The sequence below is a fragment of the Monopterus albus genome, unplaced genomic scaffold (genome assembly GCF_001952655.1).
Source record: "Monopterus albus unplaced genomic scaffold, M_albus_1.0 scaffold6.1, whole genome shotgun sequence".
Lineage (NCBI taxonomy): Eukaryota > Metazoa > Chordata > Actinopteri > Synbranchiformes > Synbranchidae > Monopterus > Monopterus albus.
The window spans coordinates 4,446,518-4,465,739 of NW_018127886.1; the positions used below are offsets into that span (position 1 = coordinate 4,446,518).

The following is a 19,222-nucleotide window of genomic DNA, read 5'->3' on the forward strand; positions in this document are numbered from 1 at the left end:
ATCTGTGCCTTGCCACAGTTCTGTCTCTGAGCTCTTCAGGCAGTTCCTTTGACCTCATGATTCTCATTTGCTCTGACATGCAGTGTGAGCTGTAGGGTCTTATATAGACAGGTGGGTGGCTTTCCTAATCACGGTCAATCAGTATAATCAAACACAGCTGGACTCAAATGAAGGTGTAGAACCATCTCAGGGATGATCAGAAGAAATGGACAGCACCTAAGTTAAATATATGAGTGTCACAGCAAAGGGTCTGAATACTTATGACCATGTGATATTTCAGTTTTTCTTTTTTAATAAATCTGCAAAAATGTCAAAGATTCTGTGTTGTTCTGTCAATATGGGGTGCTGTGTGTACATTAATGAGGAAAAAAATGAACTTAAATGATTTTAGCATATGGCTGCAATATAACAAAGAGTGAAAAATTTAAGGGGGTCTGAATACTTTCCGTACCCACTGTACATATAAATAATGTGAGAGAAAAACTTTCAGATGAATGTTCACAAATATACATTTAGATTTTCTTGGTTTTATGCCAGTGTACATGAAATATCTTTTGGTTTTTATCCATTTCTTTGACAAAAAATGTAATCTGAGGACTTCATCTTTACTCTGAGAACCTATCAGGGACTTTATTAACAGTTTTTAGACATTTTTTTGGAGTAAACAATCCATGAATTAAAATGCTTAGATCAATTGGTGAAAATGTAAGTTTTTTTTTTAAATGAAAATGTTGTTCTGTCCTAATTTCAGTATGACCTCTAGTAGTTTTAATAGGTTTTGTGACACGGTTTGCTGTAGAAGACAGCATGTGTGAGTACAAGTAGTGACAGAGCTGCTCTACACAAACAGGCCAGGTTGTTGGCAGCTGCAACAGGCTCATAGCCTACTTAAGTTTCTCACACATTTGTTTGGGATGTTGGAACAGCTCATGACTGAATTCAAGCCCTTCTCAGTTTTTCCTCTCTGCAGAGGCTGTCGACCTCTCAGGGTCCAATGGAGTTTGTAGGCTTTTAGCTACATTTGTGTAAAACTCAACTCAGTGACAGAGGCCTCGTTCTCCTGTTTGTCTGCTCACTGTAGACATCGTATGAACGGCCGATTCTAGAGCCAGTAACAAGCACAAGAAGTGGAGTGGGCCATGCTTTACCGGGCCATTGCACTGTCGCAGCCTCTGACCTTCAAGATCCACAGCAAATGTGAGGGCCTATCACATTGCGTGCTGTAATCCCTGGCAGCAGACCCTCATTGCACTGGGTGGCCCTGGTCAGAGTGTTGAAATGGTCTCGAGAAGTCTCAGTGTTTTTGTTACTCAGACATAACACACACACACGTACAGTAATCCAACATGCAGATGCCATGCAGTGAATAGGTTTGTCTCTATTTTTAAGTTGGCCTTACTGAATGATTAGAAATGTTGCACCTCTGTAACAGTGCCTCTGTCTCTCAAACAACAGATGTGAACTTGGCAAATCTCAGGAGCTGTATAAAATTTTGCAGTACTTGTGGAAAATACCTGGATCATTTTGTCTAAATATGACTTTATACCATGTTTTTTCCCAACAATTGTGGCATTATGCTGTTTTTTTCCATCACCAGAAGTTATTATTATAGTGTATGCATTAAAACACAGCAGGGAGTTGCGTTTATGACTCATGTTTATGTATGGTCACACTCTTGTCATAATGGCCCGGTTCTGTTATGTACTGATATTGCGAGACAGCTTTTGCCTCTACGAGAAATATTGTCACATTTTAATATCGCAAGACCTTGTGGCACAAGATCTTGTCACACACTTAATCAGTAGAGAAAACAGCAGCAACACCTCCATGTTTGTTTTATGTTTAATGATATAATTGGAAGCAATGGAGTAGAGTTAATTACACTTGTCATTTTTCTCTCTTTTTTTTTTACATATTTCTTTAAAAGTTGCATATTGTTATCTAATAATATAATGTGATATTGATTACACACATTTTCTTATGCCAATGTGGAAGTGCCTTAAACTGCGACAGCACTGAACTGCCAGAAAGCAATACTATTAAAACAAGTGCAGTGAAGATGCACCAAAGCCTCTGTATCAAATGTCAGTTTCTTACTTCCAATCTCTCAAATGTGTGAGTTTGCTGCTTTTTTAAAATTTATTTATTTATTTTTTTGGGTCATATAATGCCTAATACTATATATTTTGACATCCATTATGTGTCCCACTACTACCATGTGTGCAAACTGCAGAGTTGAATCTGGACCTCATTGTTTGTTTTTAGTTTTCTGGGTTCAGTATCAGCACTTTGTGGTTTAGTTGGGCTGCCTAGAGGGGCGCAGAGTGCTCGACCCCCGAGCTCAGCCCAGCATCACAACAGTGACAAGAGCCCAACACGGGCAGAGGGGGGATTGGGCCCAGATCAGCATTAAAGAAAACCTTTGATTACGTCTGGAATATTAGCAGCATGTGTCTGAGGCTGGCTGAGCATCCCCTCAGGGGATTAGTGCTGAGCCAGCCCACCTCTAGAACCTAACGTCAGCCACACACAAAGGAGTCTGACAGGAGCCTTATTGTGGTCCTTGAAATGGTTGAAGATATGCTGTACAGAAAAGCATGTATAATACTAGAATGATCCGCGTAGGCTGCACATAGCAAGGTTTCTTCTTTGAACACTATTTATAGACTTTGAGCCGAGTTTTGTCGCTTGTAATTTTCTTCTTTGTCAGTGCTTCCTGACAAATCTTTCATGTCTGTATTAACTTGATTGAAAGAGATGCCTGTCTTTTTCTAAGCAGATTGTTTATTTAAAAAAAGATTTAGTGAGTACAGACTTGATAATCCCAGTCAGTCCCTGATGTGCCAAATCATACAGCTGTCAAACAGAAAGCAGTGTTGTTCTGAAATGGCGAGGATTCGTGGTCTAGACTTGGTTGTTTGCTGAAGTGGCAAACATGTAATTCAGATTATAAATAAATAGTTTTTCTGTCTTCCCAGAAGAGTTTAATTAAAATACAGCTTGAAGACATTTTACAGAAAAATTGATCAGTATGACTTCAGCCCCTCCACGGTCACCATTAGGTTTTTGTTTTGTTCGTTTTTTTTGTTTGTTTTTTTTTTGGATGAGCCAGTCTTTCAGACTCATCTGATGTTGACGCTCACACACTGATTGTTTTCTTGATTGGCCTATAAAACATCAGAAAACTGAAAATCCTAACGCAAAGGTGCTGTCATTTGACACAGTCCAAAACTTCAGAATATTCCATTTATTCACATTTAAAAACCTGGAGCTGTGAGTGTGTTTTTTAAGATACTTTAACATCTTAAAAGAATTGCAGATTAATGTCTTTGTAATCAGATAATCAATGAATTCCTAAAGCTGCAAAAAGTGCAAAAATACTAGTTCAGTTTCAGGTTTTAGGACTCAGGATCTCATGGGACCCTAGAAGGCATGGCACTGAGGATTGTACGGCAGACACCTGAGTAGCACCGGGAGTGTTGTTGGAATTATAAACATGGCTGGAAAGCCAGTTTGTCTCAGCAGGATTACATGGATGGAACTATCTGTTACATAATCATAAGCACAGTGTTAATCACTGTTTTATATATATGTTGTCATCCAGTTTGCTGGAATGTTGGGTTAGGGTTAGTTTGTTCAGTAGTGAAGCTACTCTGCTGCCCAAAGTAGTCATCTACAAATCGGTCTTTCTGCTTCGACCAGCCAGACGAAGAAGAGACAAAATCCACAAAAGGATGGGACCTGAGTTCATTTCCTTTACTCATTTTGTTTAAAGTGGCTCACGAGCATGCCACTATAGAAGATCATTGTCATTTACAATTCCAGTTAGTTTCAACATCCTACAGAGATTCTCTCTATGGATTTTGTGTACTGCATTTGTTGTTCTTATGGCAGATATTGCTGTGACTGTGAGATCACATAAACAATTTTTTCAGGCTGTTATTAATATAATTTGCAACCCTCAAAGCAGTCAGGAGTCTGGGTAGAGATGGTACTAAATATGGCCAGTTTTGCCACTTCAGAAGCATCAGTGGATCAGAAATGCCTCAGACATGAAAGCAGTAGGCTTATTTACACAGATGATGACTGTGGAATATATTGGCCTTTTGTGCAGTATCAAACATGGGAAAATATTTAGGTTGTTAAGTCTCAAAATATGCCTGATCGTAGTTGTATCATTTTCTCTGTATTTAAAAATGCCAAGACAGTCGCATACCACTCGCACACAGTGACCATTTTATACCCAGTGTGCCTCTGAGGTGGGCAGACTGAGTTTCTATTATTCTTTATACTGTGTGTCGTCTCTCTGCCTGAAGTCTCAGCTCAGTTTGGAGACATGATCAAACATGTCACTGCTGCTAATCTGAAGACATTGCCACCCTCCTACACCCTCCACCAACATCTTCTTTCCATCACTACCCCTATTCAAATACATTCACACACCACCACCGATCCCTCAAAGGTATACTGAGCGACTGAACTTGCACCGGCAGTCCCTCTGTGTTTTCATGTCTGGCTGGCTTTCACTGTAATTAAACTGTTCCTGATGCTCAGGTTGAAGTGAAAGCTAATGTATTTGTCTTCCCCTCATTCACTGTCCTGCTGCCACTTTGTGCGGCTGAAAGCAGACTAGGGGACAAAGTAAAGTGTTGGTTGCTTGCAATAAACAGCCATCAAGGGTTTCTGGAATTATAAAGACTATATAGCCAAAAGCATGCTGTCCAGCTGCACTGATTTGGACCAGTCTACGTGCTCATAGTGGCTCTGAAACATCAGCAAATGGCCAGCAATACCCCATTCATCCTCCACCCCTGGGCCCTGGAAAGGGTTCTGTAACCCCACATCAAACAGTCCGTCAACGTGCATTAGTGGTCCTTTGTATAGATAAAAAGCCAAAATAAATTGCCATAGCTATTATATTCACTCTGGCTCCCATAGGCTTTTAATAAAAGATTCTTAGGGGAGAACATGTCTGACCTGCATATTGATATTCTCTTCATTAATTTCTTTCACTAGCTTTACCCTTTTAAATCTTTATTTAGTTCCTTTCTGCAGATGATTTTATCTACATGTTTATCTTTTGCAGCTAGAAAATCTAGGTTGGATATCAAGCTGTGCTGTATGCTTCCGTTGTTGGTGCATTATAATTGAGATCTAATGTGAAGACAGCTGGCCTTGATGTGTGTGTGCTATCACAGCAGAACCTATCCCTTTTCTGTCATGCACATTAACCTTGGCAGCTCCTTTTACCGCCACCTTTTACCCCTCCCTCTTTGCCTATATTTTGCATATCTGCAGACTTAACAGTGAAAGTAGCTCATTAGTGAAATGTTGAATAAGAGATTGATGGAGTTGGCAGGAGTGGATCTGTGTGAAAACTGCCATGCAGTATTAATGACAACCAGTTCACACTGTGAAGTGCCAAACATGCACTGTGACTGCACTGAGACAAGGCCCCTGACCTCTAATATCATCACTATTTGGTGTGCATCATTGAAGTGCTTATCATAAAGACAGTATTGTTTAGCCTTAAAATATTGAGCGGCAGCCGAGTAGTGCATATCTGAGAAGTCAGGTTAGAAAACACTCGACAACTGTCTTACGTTGGTATAATAGTAACATTCCAGGGTGTGTTAACTCAGTGTTGTTGAGCCTGAACCTCATATCTACTGAAGAATACTGCCAAGGATAGTCTGAAAGGTCTGAGCAGTTTTGGTGATGCATCCCTCGATCAGAATATGGTCAGTCAGACTGTGTGGATTAAAGTACTTCATTTATAAGTACATCTTCTAATAACACCGTGAGGTTTTTTGTGGTGATCTTGTGTAACGTGGATTGGTTTGTGTGTCCAGAGCCACAGGAGCAGGGGGGATGAACCGCGAGGAGGCCCCGGGGAAGTCTCCTGAAGACATGTACATCCAACAGAAAGTGCGGGTCCTGCTCATGTTAAAGAAAATGGGATCAAATGTAAGCATAGTGTCTTAACACAAACTATGTTCACATGACATTTTAATTAGGGTATTCACATTTTAAAGATTAAAACAACAATAATTAAGTTTTAGTGCTGCCTGTTATCTGGTACATGCACACAATCTTTCTTTTCTCACATTATCTCCTGAAATCTGCCCCAAATAAACCTTGCCAACATGCTCAGAAACCATCATTAACATCTTAAAATGTGTCATTTGTGAGAAGAGTGCTTCCAGAAGCAGGGGGAGAAGCTTTACACTATAGTTCTGCCTTGTACAGACTATAGAGCAAACAATTCGATGTCTAGAACCTCAGAACAGATTCACAATATATTTAGATCTTTATTCAAGATGTTTATGCTTTAGCATAAAGTAGCACCTCTTATTCTGTGAGGTGAGAGTTGAGTACAGAGGACAGACTGAAGCTTTTGCTAAAACAAAAAGTCTCTCAGAAATAATCTTACATACCTGCGGCCGACAAAATCAGTTTCTGATGGGTGTCATTTGTCAGCCAAACGTCCAGGTTCTACCTAAAATGTGAACCTTGAAATGTGGCGTGATTGCCTGTCATGTCATCATCATGTGTAACTTTGGTGCTGCAGTAATTTGGATTTGCACAAGAGAATATGGAAGACATCTGCCCAGATATCTTGTTTTTGCTATGATGCAAATTTGTCTTCCATGGCTAAAACCTGCTGTCTCTATCGACTGTTGTGAGCAAATAACCTAGTCACAGTTAGGTCAAAGGTGTGAAATCAACAAATGTGCTTCCCAAAGCTATAAACTGCTGAGTCGGAACACTTGTTACCAAGAGACAACATTAGAAGATGCTCAACTTTCAGTGACTCAAGGACGGACTTGGTGATTGATAACACTGCAGTGAGAATACATTTTCTCTGCAGAGTCTAAAAGAAAGTTTCTACTTTCTACAGAGGTCGAACAGTCAAATAATCCTGAAACCTTAAAATGATATACCAGAACACAAAATCAAATATGTCATCTTTGAGTTAATTTATTTTAAAATATATTTGGGATCTAAAATGTCACATCCTCGACTTCTTGTTATAACTTGGAACTTCACTTTGTTTACTCCCCTTCAGCTTACGCCGAGTGAAGAGGCTTTTCTCCGAAATTACGCAGGTGTGGTCCACAGTCAGATGAGCCAGCTACCACAGCACAACATAGACCAGGGTAAGACTGTGACATGCCCGCGCGCACACACACACACACACACACACGTTTAGGAATTATTCATTTGTTTTAGTTTGAAAATAGTTTGTCCAATGTGGTTAAATTACATTTTTCAGTGCATGTCAGTATTTGTACTTTATGCTTTCAGACTTTGTGGTTTACAATTTTTATATTTAGGTTTTTAAAGGTATAAGAATCGAAGGCGTTTATGACGCCAGGTTAACACAAACCCGTTGAAAACAACTTCAGCCCACAAATGTCACCCTCACATTTTGCAGAGGTGTTGCTGAGCCTAGACTTTGAACAAGGGAAAATCCCTCCACACACATCACTCCTCTAGAGTCCGTACCTCAGTGGGCCTAACAGATTCCCTGACTGTGTACTGAGTCCGACTCATCAGCCCACCAGTACTGTGAGATTACTCACACAGCAAACAGTGTGGCTGACTGGAACCGAATGACTCATCTCTGTGTGAGTGCATTGCCAGGTGCATTACTGCTTCTCACGAGTGGCCTAGATAGAGAACCAAATTCAAATATTGTGGTGTTTGCATGATAAAGCAGGTTATAAGACTTGGTGTGCACCTTAAAATTAACATGCTGTTTCAGGGCACCAGATGGTGCTGTTGACCTGTCTATAGCTCCTCCACAGTTTTTTACAAGTTGTAACCACAAGAGGGCGCTTGATTCAACAGAATACATGTACAGAGGCACTGCAGTTACCTGAGAAAGCAGCAGCAAATTATTCCAAATGATTTTGATTTTTCAAAGCAAATTCTTTAGCTGCTGTCCAGGTAGGAGCCCTGCTGTCCTCCTGTGGGAAAACCTGCTGGGGCTCAGGTCTTTCTTAGTCCTTTACAATATTGGCCCCTCGGATGAGCTTTAATTCTGGAAAATTGCCTGCAACTCTTCACCTACAGTTACGTGTCTCCTTGTCTATGCCCTTTTGCTGCACAGAATCAATGTTGTTTGAATTGATAAATATGTAATTTTCTGTGTTGAATTAGGTTTACATAAGATATTAAGGAGGCAAGTAAATGGCACAATGACTTTGTCTTGTTGTCCTTCTCGGCTCTTTGTATTATTATTTTGTTTTAACCTGAAACATAAAAAACTATTAAATTTTGTTAATTTTACAGCATCATTCTGCATTGTGGGTTGCATCGGTTGAATCTGAATGTGAGTCATTGCGCCACAGAGAGGGTAGATTCCATTATTATAGTATGTTTTTCATCAAGCAGCAGAATATAAATCATTGCATCAGTTAGGATGGACGGTATCTTAGAGATCTTAAAGAGTACAGGACCCAAATGTGAGATCAGTGCTGACTTTCCTGGAGCATAAATTTTCCGTTTGCACATGCCCTTGATCTGTTTCTTCATCCCCTTCAATAGATACAGAACTTCATATCTTTGCTCTGTCAATACTGCTAGGAAGAGCCTCATTAATTATGGAGGAATATGTCTGGTCGAAGGGGCTTGGAGCATGCATTATACATCACAAAAACAGACATGCCTAGTGTCATTTGGCAGCCTACCAGCTCCTGTGTCCCAATAAATTATTTGCGGTGTGCATGTTGTCTAAATTACTGTAATTGGGCATCGCGGAGATAGGCGAGAGCTGATCGCTTTGAAATATTCAAGGACAGACGTTTGTAGGTATCAGCACATTCAGGATCCTTTGAGGCGGTGTGAAGAGGTTCAGTTACATGAAAAGGAAAGTCCTCTATGTGATCTCATTTAGACCTGGTAATATGGGAAAATAAATAGGTGAAAGGAAACATTTTAGTGCCTTTTGAAATGCAATTTTACAGAAACAGACCACAAACAATGACCAGTGTAAAATATTTGTGCTAAAAGGATGTTGAGAGAAATCAGGTTGTTCTCACTTCATTATAATGACAGTGGACCCGCTGTGTGTGCATAGTGCTCTCTGTCCCAGCTGACCATCAGACAGTACAGCAGCCACACTGACACCTTCAGTGACTAGCCAGCAGTTGTCCAGGCAAAGCTTGTGTGTTTTTGTCTATCATCATTTGCTCGCAGCAGTTTCGCCTCCAGACTTCATAGTGTACTGTGGTTGTTGCTTCAGAAAGCACTATCTTTCTATTCAGTGCAGGTTATAGCTTGAGCAGTATTTACAGGTCATCCATTTTGCAAGGGTTGAAACAGTTCCTGAAAGGTTTTGAGCTGCAGATATTAATGCATCTTGATTATTGGTATCTTTTGGCAAAACTGCAGCCCTTTCAAAAACGAACCTGTTCTATACAGGTGTATGATGACAACCAAGCCCTCCCTTTTCCTCACTAAGCTGTGTTAAGCAATAGCACGAATGTGTTGCATCACAAGATGAGGTATAGCCAGGAAGAGAAGACTGATTCAAGAACAAATCCAACATGTTTGACGTCGTGAAAGATATCCTGTGCCGTCCTGCAACTATCTTTCAAACGTTGCGCTGCCTGCCCTGTACACTTCATGCCAAATAGCAGTCGAGGCAGAAATAAATCACTTTGCAGTTATTGGTCAATGCATCTTAGCAAGAAAAAGGGAGTGCTTGGTTTGATGCAAGGGATCTCACTGCTAATGCCAACACAGCAGAAACATTGTCACATGAAACTGAGATCCCACAGGGATCTAAATCAAACTCACAAGAGGATTTATTGTGCAGCCCTAATTCAGGAGATGTCAAATAGAAGTGTAGGTGCGGGATAATGTGACAATCAGATAACATCACTGCTGTTGTCAGCTTAGCATATTCTGATAAGAAAAGAAATTTGTAGGTGATCCAGTCTGATGTGTCCAGAAATGTTGCTCTTCACCCGAGCTGATCAGACTGAATGGAAGTGTTGCTCTGTCAGACCTTGCTTTGCAGTCGGTTGGTGCGCTGTGTCGTCCTTGTAAGAAACAAGATAATTCTGGGGTCACTGAATTTGCATTTAGTTTTAATTGGCTAATTACCATACATGCAAACACAGAATTTTGTTTTGCAATTTTAATCAGGTCAAAGAGGGATACTCTAGCATAGATGTAGAAGCTGTAGATGTTTTCTTTTTTCTCCATTCACATTTCTCACTGTGAATACCTGCATGTAGCTGGAAGAGTGTTGTGGGCGGGCAAGACTTTACATGCTATGTTTAAATGCTGCTATTATGATTGGAAATGAAGTGTGAACTCATTAAGCGAGGCTTGGGGTTTGATGCACTCTGTGTAAATTGGTCCCTTTTTTGGTAATACTGATAAAAACTGTTTTTCTGTGGCGCATAATAGAGGGAGTACATTAGTTTATTCTTTACAGTCAGGCTGTTGTTCTTCCTTGTCTTTAACGCTCGTTCCCTAACTGACATCATGCCACTTTAAACAATACAGTTTGTCAGAGCCACACATAAAGCCAGCCATCTAAGGACTTGTTATCCTGTCTGACTTGATAAGGGGAGTTTACTCCTCCTAGAAGGACATCTGAGGGCAACAACAAAAGAGGAGAGACAGGGAGGGGTTGTCATAGCAACCGTAGTTGTCCCAGGAAAGCAGAGCTTCCCTGTGGACTTTGGTGTTGTTGCAAGGTGCTGCATCGGTACATTGGAGCAGATGTCATTAGGGGGCCTGAAGGCAAGCTGGAGTGCTAATTAAACAGTCAGTGTGTGATATCCCAGTCTCTCTCTGCCAGTCCCATCCCTTCCTACTAAAATCTGGCCTCTCTCATTTCAGATATCGCACAGTCCAGTGCAATCAATAACAGTGTTGTTTCTTTTTGTCTGTGTATTATACAGTCCTTAAACCTGCCTTTTCAAGTGAAAGCCACATGACACAAAGCAAGCACCCGCCTTTGTTTGGCAGCTCGGCCAGAGCAGAGTGATATTGATTCTTTCTTTATCCTGTCCCTTACTGCAACATGAATCAGAGCCCGACACAGACTTATGAATCGTCATGTCTGTCTGATTCAACAGTCAGGCTTGAGTTTCTCTGTAAATATACTCTCATCTTGGTCTCAAATGTGCCAGTATATGTGTGGTGGTATAGACCAAAGAGAGTTTAATATCTTTGAGGTACGGCATCAGTCAGTTTTCTGTCTAATGATGTCTGCTCTGTTGGCAACAGAAACCTAAAGTTTCACCAAACTGATTTTGAATTCTGGACCTGCTCCCTAAAACTCGGCTCCATTATAAACTAATTTACTTTATGATTGTGGCCTAGGGAGCATCAAATTCATAAAATTCATCTTTAAATCATCTATTTAGATCAAACAAAAGAGTCTGAAATCTATTTGCTGTTGTTTAAAGCTAATTTCAAAGCTGGTTACATCTCTGATATACCACCAAGTGAAGTCAAGAACAAACTGTTGCAAAAATCTGACATTTACTGTGTAATCCTAAATCATTCCTTTGTATATGAGATGATTAGATACAGATGGCTCTGCAACCAGTGGAACTACAAATTGACTTAAAATCTATGTTGTAATCTTTTAATGAACCAGGATCTATTTACATTGACTCTTTACAAGCGTAGACCAAAATGGCAGCGTGTCTTATTGTCTAACTAATAACTGAGCAGTAGTAAGAGGTGCTTATGTCTGAATTTAAAAGCCTTTGTAATATTCATATAAGGCCAGATTTGAGAGGAATAAAAGAAAAAATATCGGAATTTAAATTGATGCTTTCAAAATGGCGTTAAGAAGAGATAAGAGAAGGAATTTGACATGACAATGATTCACTGGTAGTACAATTCTGTGACTCTGTAATAGCAGATCATTCCTTAAAGGTCATAAATGTGTTAAAATAGGCTGTTTGTTGATGTCAACATGTTGAGCTGGAGCGCACACACCCCTGCTGTGATTCATGCTTCTTTTCAATCCACCCCTGCTGTTGTTTGTGTGGGTGGGGGTCCTGTGTCTGTATCCTCTCAGCCGACCCTGGACAGATTGTGACCTCTGCCTGCCAACACAGTGCTTCCTTGGTGCAACACTGGAGTCATTATGTGGTTGCTTCAGTGTGTATCAAGAGAGGAGGAGTGCAGCATGGTACCTTTAACTTCAAACACACTCCCTTTTGGATTAATTTCACAGCTTCTTATCTTGAGAGGTGGCAGGGGAGAGTTTTTTTTTTTCCAGGCTACATTTTCTCAACCACTTATTGACTTAGTTTCTCAGAAAGCTGAAGAAAGACTGTTTGCTTATGAAATTAGCAGAGGTGGGGGACTCAAGTCACATGGCTCAAGCCAGACGTCAGATTGTGAATTTGAGGACTTGAGACTGGTAAAAGACTCGACTTTGACTTGGTTTTCATGACTTGAGACTTGGCTTGGACATGAGACAGATGACATGAGACACGCAAACCTGGTAACTTAGTAGAACATGGCAGACCAGCAGAGGGAAACAGGTTGCAGAATGCAGCTATCGTGTAGGAGCCTCATCCAAAAATGTAAAAAGATGTGGGTTCTAGGACTGTTGTTGTTGATGACGGTAGTAAGAAAAGAACAGCGGTATGTAAAGTATGTGAATGTGTCTGTTAGCTAACTAACATAAATTGAAGCTGTTAAGACTTGGTTTTGAATCATTTGGGCATTTTATTAAAAAGAGTTTCTGATGGCTATGAAAGGCAAGGCTTTTTTTTTTGACACCTGGTTGATTACCCAAGGTTCTGTCAGTCATCAGTCAGATGATTGTTAGCACTAGACCAAGCCCGTATCATTAGGAGGTTGAATTTTATTCTGAGACTTGAGTTCACAACTGCTGTTTCTCTGTGATTTCCTTCCATAATCTCTGTGCAGTTTGTCTTTGAAACCAAAAAGCAATCTGACTTCTACTCTGTGTTTAAATAATCATCCTTTTCCCTCTGTTCTTTGCACCCATTTCTGTAATGAATGCAGAAGCTCGTCCTTGCTGTTATTCATGTAATCCACAGTCTGAACCCACTCCGTTTATCCCCATTGTGCAGGGCATGGAGGGGATCAGCACACAGAGGAAAACGCTGAATGCTTAGCTGCACTGAAACCAACCCAAAGCTGTTTGCTCACAGCAGCAGGCTGCCAGGCACTGATGCAGTCTGATTTTTATCTGTCGCTAGGCAACTGTTTTGAGGCACCTAACGTCTTCATCATGTTGGCTAGAGCTCGTTTGTCTGTGTGTGTGTGTGTGTGTGTGTGTGTGTGTGTGTGTGTGTGGCAGGGCAAGGTTTGACCATGACTCTCAGGCAAAGTTCTTAAGTAAACCGGATATAGCTCTGTGGAGATATTCTGAAAGCATTTTTGATGGTCATTTGTCTGAAGTGGCGGCGCAGTGTGTCACACGGCCTTCCTCCAAACTGCCTATTGCACAAGAGTGATCTCCATCACACAACCACAAAACGATTCAGGTTGGTCTTTACTATGATAAATATGTGCTATTTCAATTTCCTGCACCAAAACTTCATCTTGAGCTGCTGTGTTATGCAGCAATAGTGTAATTCAGGACGAGTCTCCTATTGCGTGGTATTACATAATTGTCTCTTGTTTGAGCATCATTATCCCAATGTGGTGTCTCGAAGCAGATTAGATTTGTTATTAGCTGATATCTAACATGTTCACTCTGTCTCCAGTTTCCTGTTCTGGTGCTTCCTTTGCCTGTTGACTATTTCTTTGTCACACACTCAAGTTCATTTTAAAAGGCAGCCTCCCCCCAAACACATTGATCTTACCAAGTTCATGATGACCTGAATGCAGCCATAAAGAAGTTCCAAATGAAACACAGAACTCTGTTTGGATGGTCCCTGCTGTCTGATCAAGGGTCGGTGCCCAATTCACGCTCACAGTCCTGGCCTACTTTTGTATCTCCACTAATTAAATCTAACAAGCACTTGAATGCTGCAGAAAATAAAGGCTTTTAATAGTACACATTTTTTCTCAATCATCCGCAAAGGTGAGGAATTAGGTGTTAATGATATTTATGTGAGTGTAGGTTGTCAGACGTTTTTATATCAGTGATCAAGGTTTCCACTGGCAACAACACCTCATTGTCATTGGACCCACTCGTCTTTAAGAGAAGCTTTTTTTTTTTTTATTAATGGTTTGGGGAGACTAGAAATGTTACTATGTGTACTTTGTGGTCTTGTATACTTGACATTTCAATTTCACCAGACTCCAGACTTTGCAAGAGGAATATGAATACTTTCCTACTTCTTCTAACAGAAGTGCCTTTAGCTCTCTGTTTTGTATGGAGGGATGGCAGACTGAATTGCAAAAAGGGGGGAGCCTCTTTGAAAGAACAGTTGGAGACATGAGGTGAGCATTGAGGAGAGCATTGTTAATTTTATTTCCTCAAACAACACAGGAAGAATAGATCTTCATTTATCAGAGAAGAACTCGAAGGATTCCTTGTTAAACAAAGTCACACTGTGTAGCTGGCAGGATCTGTTAGTTGACTCGGCCCAGATGAGGCTATAATTATCGGTCGGACCTCGTTAACTTGATACATGTAAAAGAGAGACAATAGAAATCTGGCTCTGTGTGCTGTCAGTGTTTTCGTTCTCTTATCACTGCGACCACTGATTCTTTTTCCATAGCGTAGCAAGGTTGATATCACAGTCAGAGCTGCAAACATCAGAGGAGATTGAAAGGTATTGAAGCCTCAGATCTGAGTGTAGAAGAGCTGGATGCTGCTGTCAGTGGGCCACTCAGGGTTTTTCAGTATCTCCCGTTAGGGCGTTGTGATGGCCGACGCTACTGGTGAATGCAAATAGAGCAGTGGATGCAATTACTTGCAAGCACCTGAAGGATTAACTCCTATTGGCTTTGTAGTCACAGATGACAGCATTTACAGGATACTGGCAGGATCCAAGGACCTATACAAAACCTGACTCTCTTCACAGTTTTGGGTGATCGATCACAAGGGGGTAGAAAACTTAGTGGGCATCATCTTATTTGAGCAACATGTCTGGGATTCCTAGAGACAGAGAAGGTATGTAGTATGAGCTGAATGCAGATGCATCAATGATCACACCAAACAGCTTTGTGATTGTGAATGTATGCACAACAAATGTCCCAGATACCTTCACCCAGGCAACCTGCACAAGTCCATACTCCAGACATAGCCACAGTCTCATTATTTGATTATTTTTGGCACATTTGGTTCCTGGTACCAGGAGGGAGCTATAATCATGTGGATATATCCTGATGTGTATGTAGGTGTATGGTTCAGTATCTATTTATTTATTTATTTATTTTTTGGCACTAGACTTTTACACCTCACCTTTTCAAAATTCAAGCTAGTGAAGTTGCTGGTGTCTTTAATCAATACATGAGGTAGATCAAGTGGAACTGAAGTAAAATGTTCAGTTTGTCTGCGTTACATCTAGATTTGTCTACTTTGACACATTCAAGCTAAAAGGTCTCCAGTGTCAGTAAGAAGTCTTCTGGATGGTTGTTTTATGTTTTGAATCTGATTCTGGCTTTTATAATAAGACAACAGTAACATCTCATTCTCCTTAGAAGCCCCCATTTACAATAGATTCACTAAAATAGATTCTTCTCAGTTTTCAGTGTTTCCAGTATTTTACTTAGTGGCATAAGGAGCAGGTCATTTGAACGTCAACATCTCTTATTTTAATTAACATTTTTAACTGTAAATGATTCAGAGAACTTACTTAGTTGATATTCCACTGTTCATTCTCAGGTGCAGAGGATGTGGTGATGGCGTTCTCACGGTCAGAGACAGAGGATCGGCGGCAGTGACCCTGGACCCCACCCCACCCTCGTCCAGCTCTACACGCGATCCGCAACAACCCAAACTCCACAAACACAACGCTGATGAGCTCAGGAGAGGAGGGGCACCTAGAGCAGACGGGAAAGGAGGGGAAGAGATACCAGGAGGTGGCTCCCTCGCTCTCCCTCATCCTTTTCCATCCCGACTCCTCCTCACACAAGCTGGTACACCATTACCTGAGATGCACTCACATGGGTCACTGTGGGTTGAATGAAGCTTTGGCAACAAGGCGGTCAGTGGAAACACTCAGAGATTGTGTGGATGAGTATCAAATGTTTTTTTCAGTGAGGGAGGGGTTGGTTTTCTTTTGTCTTGTCTTCTCTGTGTTGAGACTTTTTAGGCAGTGTTACGTGTTCTGTGTGCTGTGCTCACTGGAGGAACTGACTGAAGCAAAGAGAAGTATAGTTTGGTAAAGCAGTGAGTGCGAAGATTGATCGAGGACAGATTTGAATTGTTTCTGCTTACCCTGAATGGGCTGAAATTGTTTTTGATTTAGCTGTGTTATAAAGGCTATTGTGTTCTGATTCTGTCACAGCAGGGGCCTCATTTATAAAACACTTTGTGTGCATAACAAGCAGTTTGCACACACCCATGCAGACATTGGGATTTAGAGATCCAGATGTTTCTGGACAGTGTCCACTCATTTACATGACCAGAAACACTGTTATGAAACTTAACACAGTATATTGTAGTTGTACGTGTCAGTCTGTCAGCAACTACTGCTCTGCTGTTTTATAGATGATGAGTGACATGATAGTAAAGTACAGTTTGTCTTCAATTACACGGTCCATAAGTAGTTACTGTATGGACTTCAAGTTTTACCGTAAAATGTAATGCAGACAATTTATTTGGCTTATTATCAAATTACAGTCTGTTTAGTGTTTTCTAGCAACAGTTATATAACAAATTATCAATTGAAGTGACATTAGCCCCAACTGACCTCTGACCTTTATCTCTGGCTCGTGTGCTTTAACCATTAATATTTTCATTTCAGAGTAATTTGGCTGTGTGATCCTGCAGCAGTCGCTGCTGCTGTGACAGGCTGTAACATTTGTGGTGTGCGGGCTCATTTCTCTGTTCTCTTGCACAAATACCAGAACGACAAGCCGACTGACGTGTACATTAACACTCACAACAGGTCTCTCATTAACCATTCATGTTTAATTATGGGACTGAACAGGGCAGGCTAACAAGGTTCGCATCGCAATCAGTGGGTGATCATTAAGTCAAGGCTGTTTTTGAGCGATCTCAGTTTTCTTCCTCAGCACAGTTTTGTAAATGAAGCCGCACTTACCCTTCTGCTGCTTTATTTTGATCCATGGGCTTGTTGAGAGTGCCACAATGCTTTTCTCACCAGGAGAGCGTAAAAGAATTAAAGACACTAGCAAACATAATCACATGAAACACAGGTGTACACGGTCTCCCCAAACAAATACTGGTTTTGTTTTGGGTTATTGTGTCATGTAAAACCTTTTTTTATTGTACAGATAGTTTGGAAAATACAATAATAAATTGATTGTGCCAGTTGTATTTTTTTTAATCTGTAAGATAAAATTAACATATTAAGAAAATTGATGAGACAAGCTGTAGTTGTAATTTATTGTTTACTGAATTGACTCCCTGTTCCTCCGGCACATCACTGAAGATGGAGAACTATTAGACAGTGGAAAAACAAACACGAGTCGTTCTTTAATATCATCAGCAGCGGCTCTTTGTTCACACTAAAATCACACAAACTCTAATTTCTAGCTACCTGTTTAAACACGTGAAACCAAACATAAGAACTTTGTGCTTCTTCTGACTGTACTGTATCTCTTGCACTATTATCAATGAGATATTTGCAAAAAATACATTTTGATATGTAGCACAGAGATTCTATGTTTGGTTCAGTGGATAAATGAAAAGTTTTTGACCTGTTTTTATTCCTTCAATGATTTTAAAACATATATTCTCTGTGTTAACTGACTCAAATATTTTACATGTTTTTGTAGTGACAGGCTCAATATTTAATGTGTTTTAAGTACAGTTTGTTAACTTGTATAAATAATTGTAACGTAATGTTTTCAAGCCAAGCATGTCTGCCTTGTGGTTTCTAATGTTCATTCAAGTGGAGTCGAGGATGTTTGAAGTTTCGCCATAGTGACCATTGTTTGTACATTCGTGACGTTTCCGGAAGCTACTCTTTTAAAATGTTTCAGAAAAATTATATAATTTTTGTATGAGTGTGTTATCCATTATATCTTGTTGGCAATAACTTCTGTCTGAATGTCCTCAACACTCATTGTAATGTAAATGGGCCAACAGATCCCATACGACAGACATTTGTCTTTGTGTGTTTACTTTTATTTTGAAACATTCTTCATTTACCTATGCATTGTTTTGTTTAGTTTTTCTCTGTGTCTTACTGTACATTTTATCTATCAGGGTTGTTCTACAGCCTTTTTAGAAGTTGTGAATGAGTGTGTGTGTCTGTGTGCGCGCGTGCTTTGATTTTCAGCATGCTGTTGAGTTTGACTAGAATCGACGTATCTTTTTACTGTGATGACCTGACGCCTAATTGTCTTTTTTTTTTTTTTTTCGGCTTTGTGTTTTTTTTTCCTCTCCGTTGACATTGATCGGTTGGTTTTGTTTTGTATGGCTGCTGACCATGTCTTGACTTAATGCTTCCAAATGCTATACCAACAGAACCATTAAAGAAATTTTAAACAGAGGAAAGTTAGTTTCTTTTCTTCTCTTTACTAAAGTCGACCCTCCTCAAACGTGCAAGCCCAGAGATGAACGCTCTTACAACCTGGAGTAGCCGATTGTCTTCAGATACGGCCTCATGCTGGGCATCTGGGGAAGAAAGGTATTCAAAAAAGTCCGTTTCTGACGTTAGTCTTTTGTTCAGGCTGATAAGTGAAAATGCACTTTGTGAAGACAAAGACAAGTACACGGTTGATAAAATATTAAGATGTGGGTCTTAAAACTACACTGATCAGCCATGCCATTAACTCCACTGGCATGTGATGGTGACTGTCTCATTGCAAGGGGTGAGATAAATTAGGCAGCAAGTGAACAGTCGGTTCTTAAAGTTGATGTGTTGGAAGCAGGAAAAATGAACAAGGTTCTGAGTGACTACAACAATTGTGATGGCTGGACAACTGGGTCAGAGCATCTCCTAAGTGTCAGAACTGGAACACAGAGCAGTGGAAGAAGGTGGCCCAGTCTGATGAGTCACATTTTCTTTTACATCGTGTGCTTTGCTTGCTTGGGGAAGCATAACACCTACCTAAACACTGTTGCAGATCAAGTGCATCTCTTCAAGACAACAGTATTCTCTGATGGCAGTGG

At 40.4% G+C, this 19,222-nt stretch overlaps 1 protein-coding gene across 1 annotated transcript in view; it reads left to right on the plus strand.

Annotated features, from left to right (window-relative positions):
• The window catches only part of ctnnbip1 (catenin, beta interacting protein 1), a 19,693-nt gene extending 3,815 nt beyond the window's left edge, over nucleotides 1-15,878 (plus strand). Inside the window, exons 2-4 of the mRNA XM_020619839.1 lie at nucleotides 5,853-5,967; nucleotides 7,070-7,160; nucleotides 15,800-15,878. Of these exons, the coding sequence (XP_020475495.1) occupies nucleotides 5,872-5,967; nucleotides 7,070-7,160; nucleotides 15,800-15,858 (246 nt within the window). The 5' untranslated portion in view covers nucleotides 5,853-5,871 and the 3' untranslated portion in view covers nucleotides 15,859-15,878. The remainder of the gene's footprint in view (nucleotides 1-5,852; nucleotides 5,968-7,069; nucleotides 7,161-15,799) is intronic.
• The last annotated feature ends 3,344 nt before the right edge of the window (nucleotides 15,879-19,222 follow it).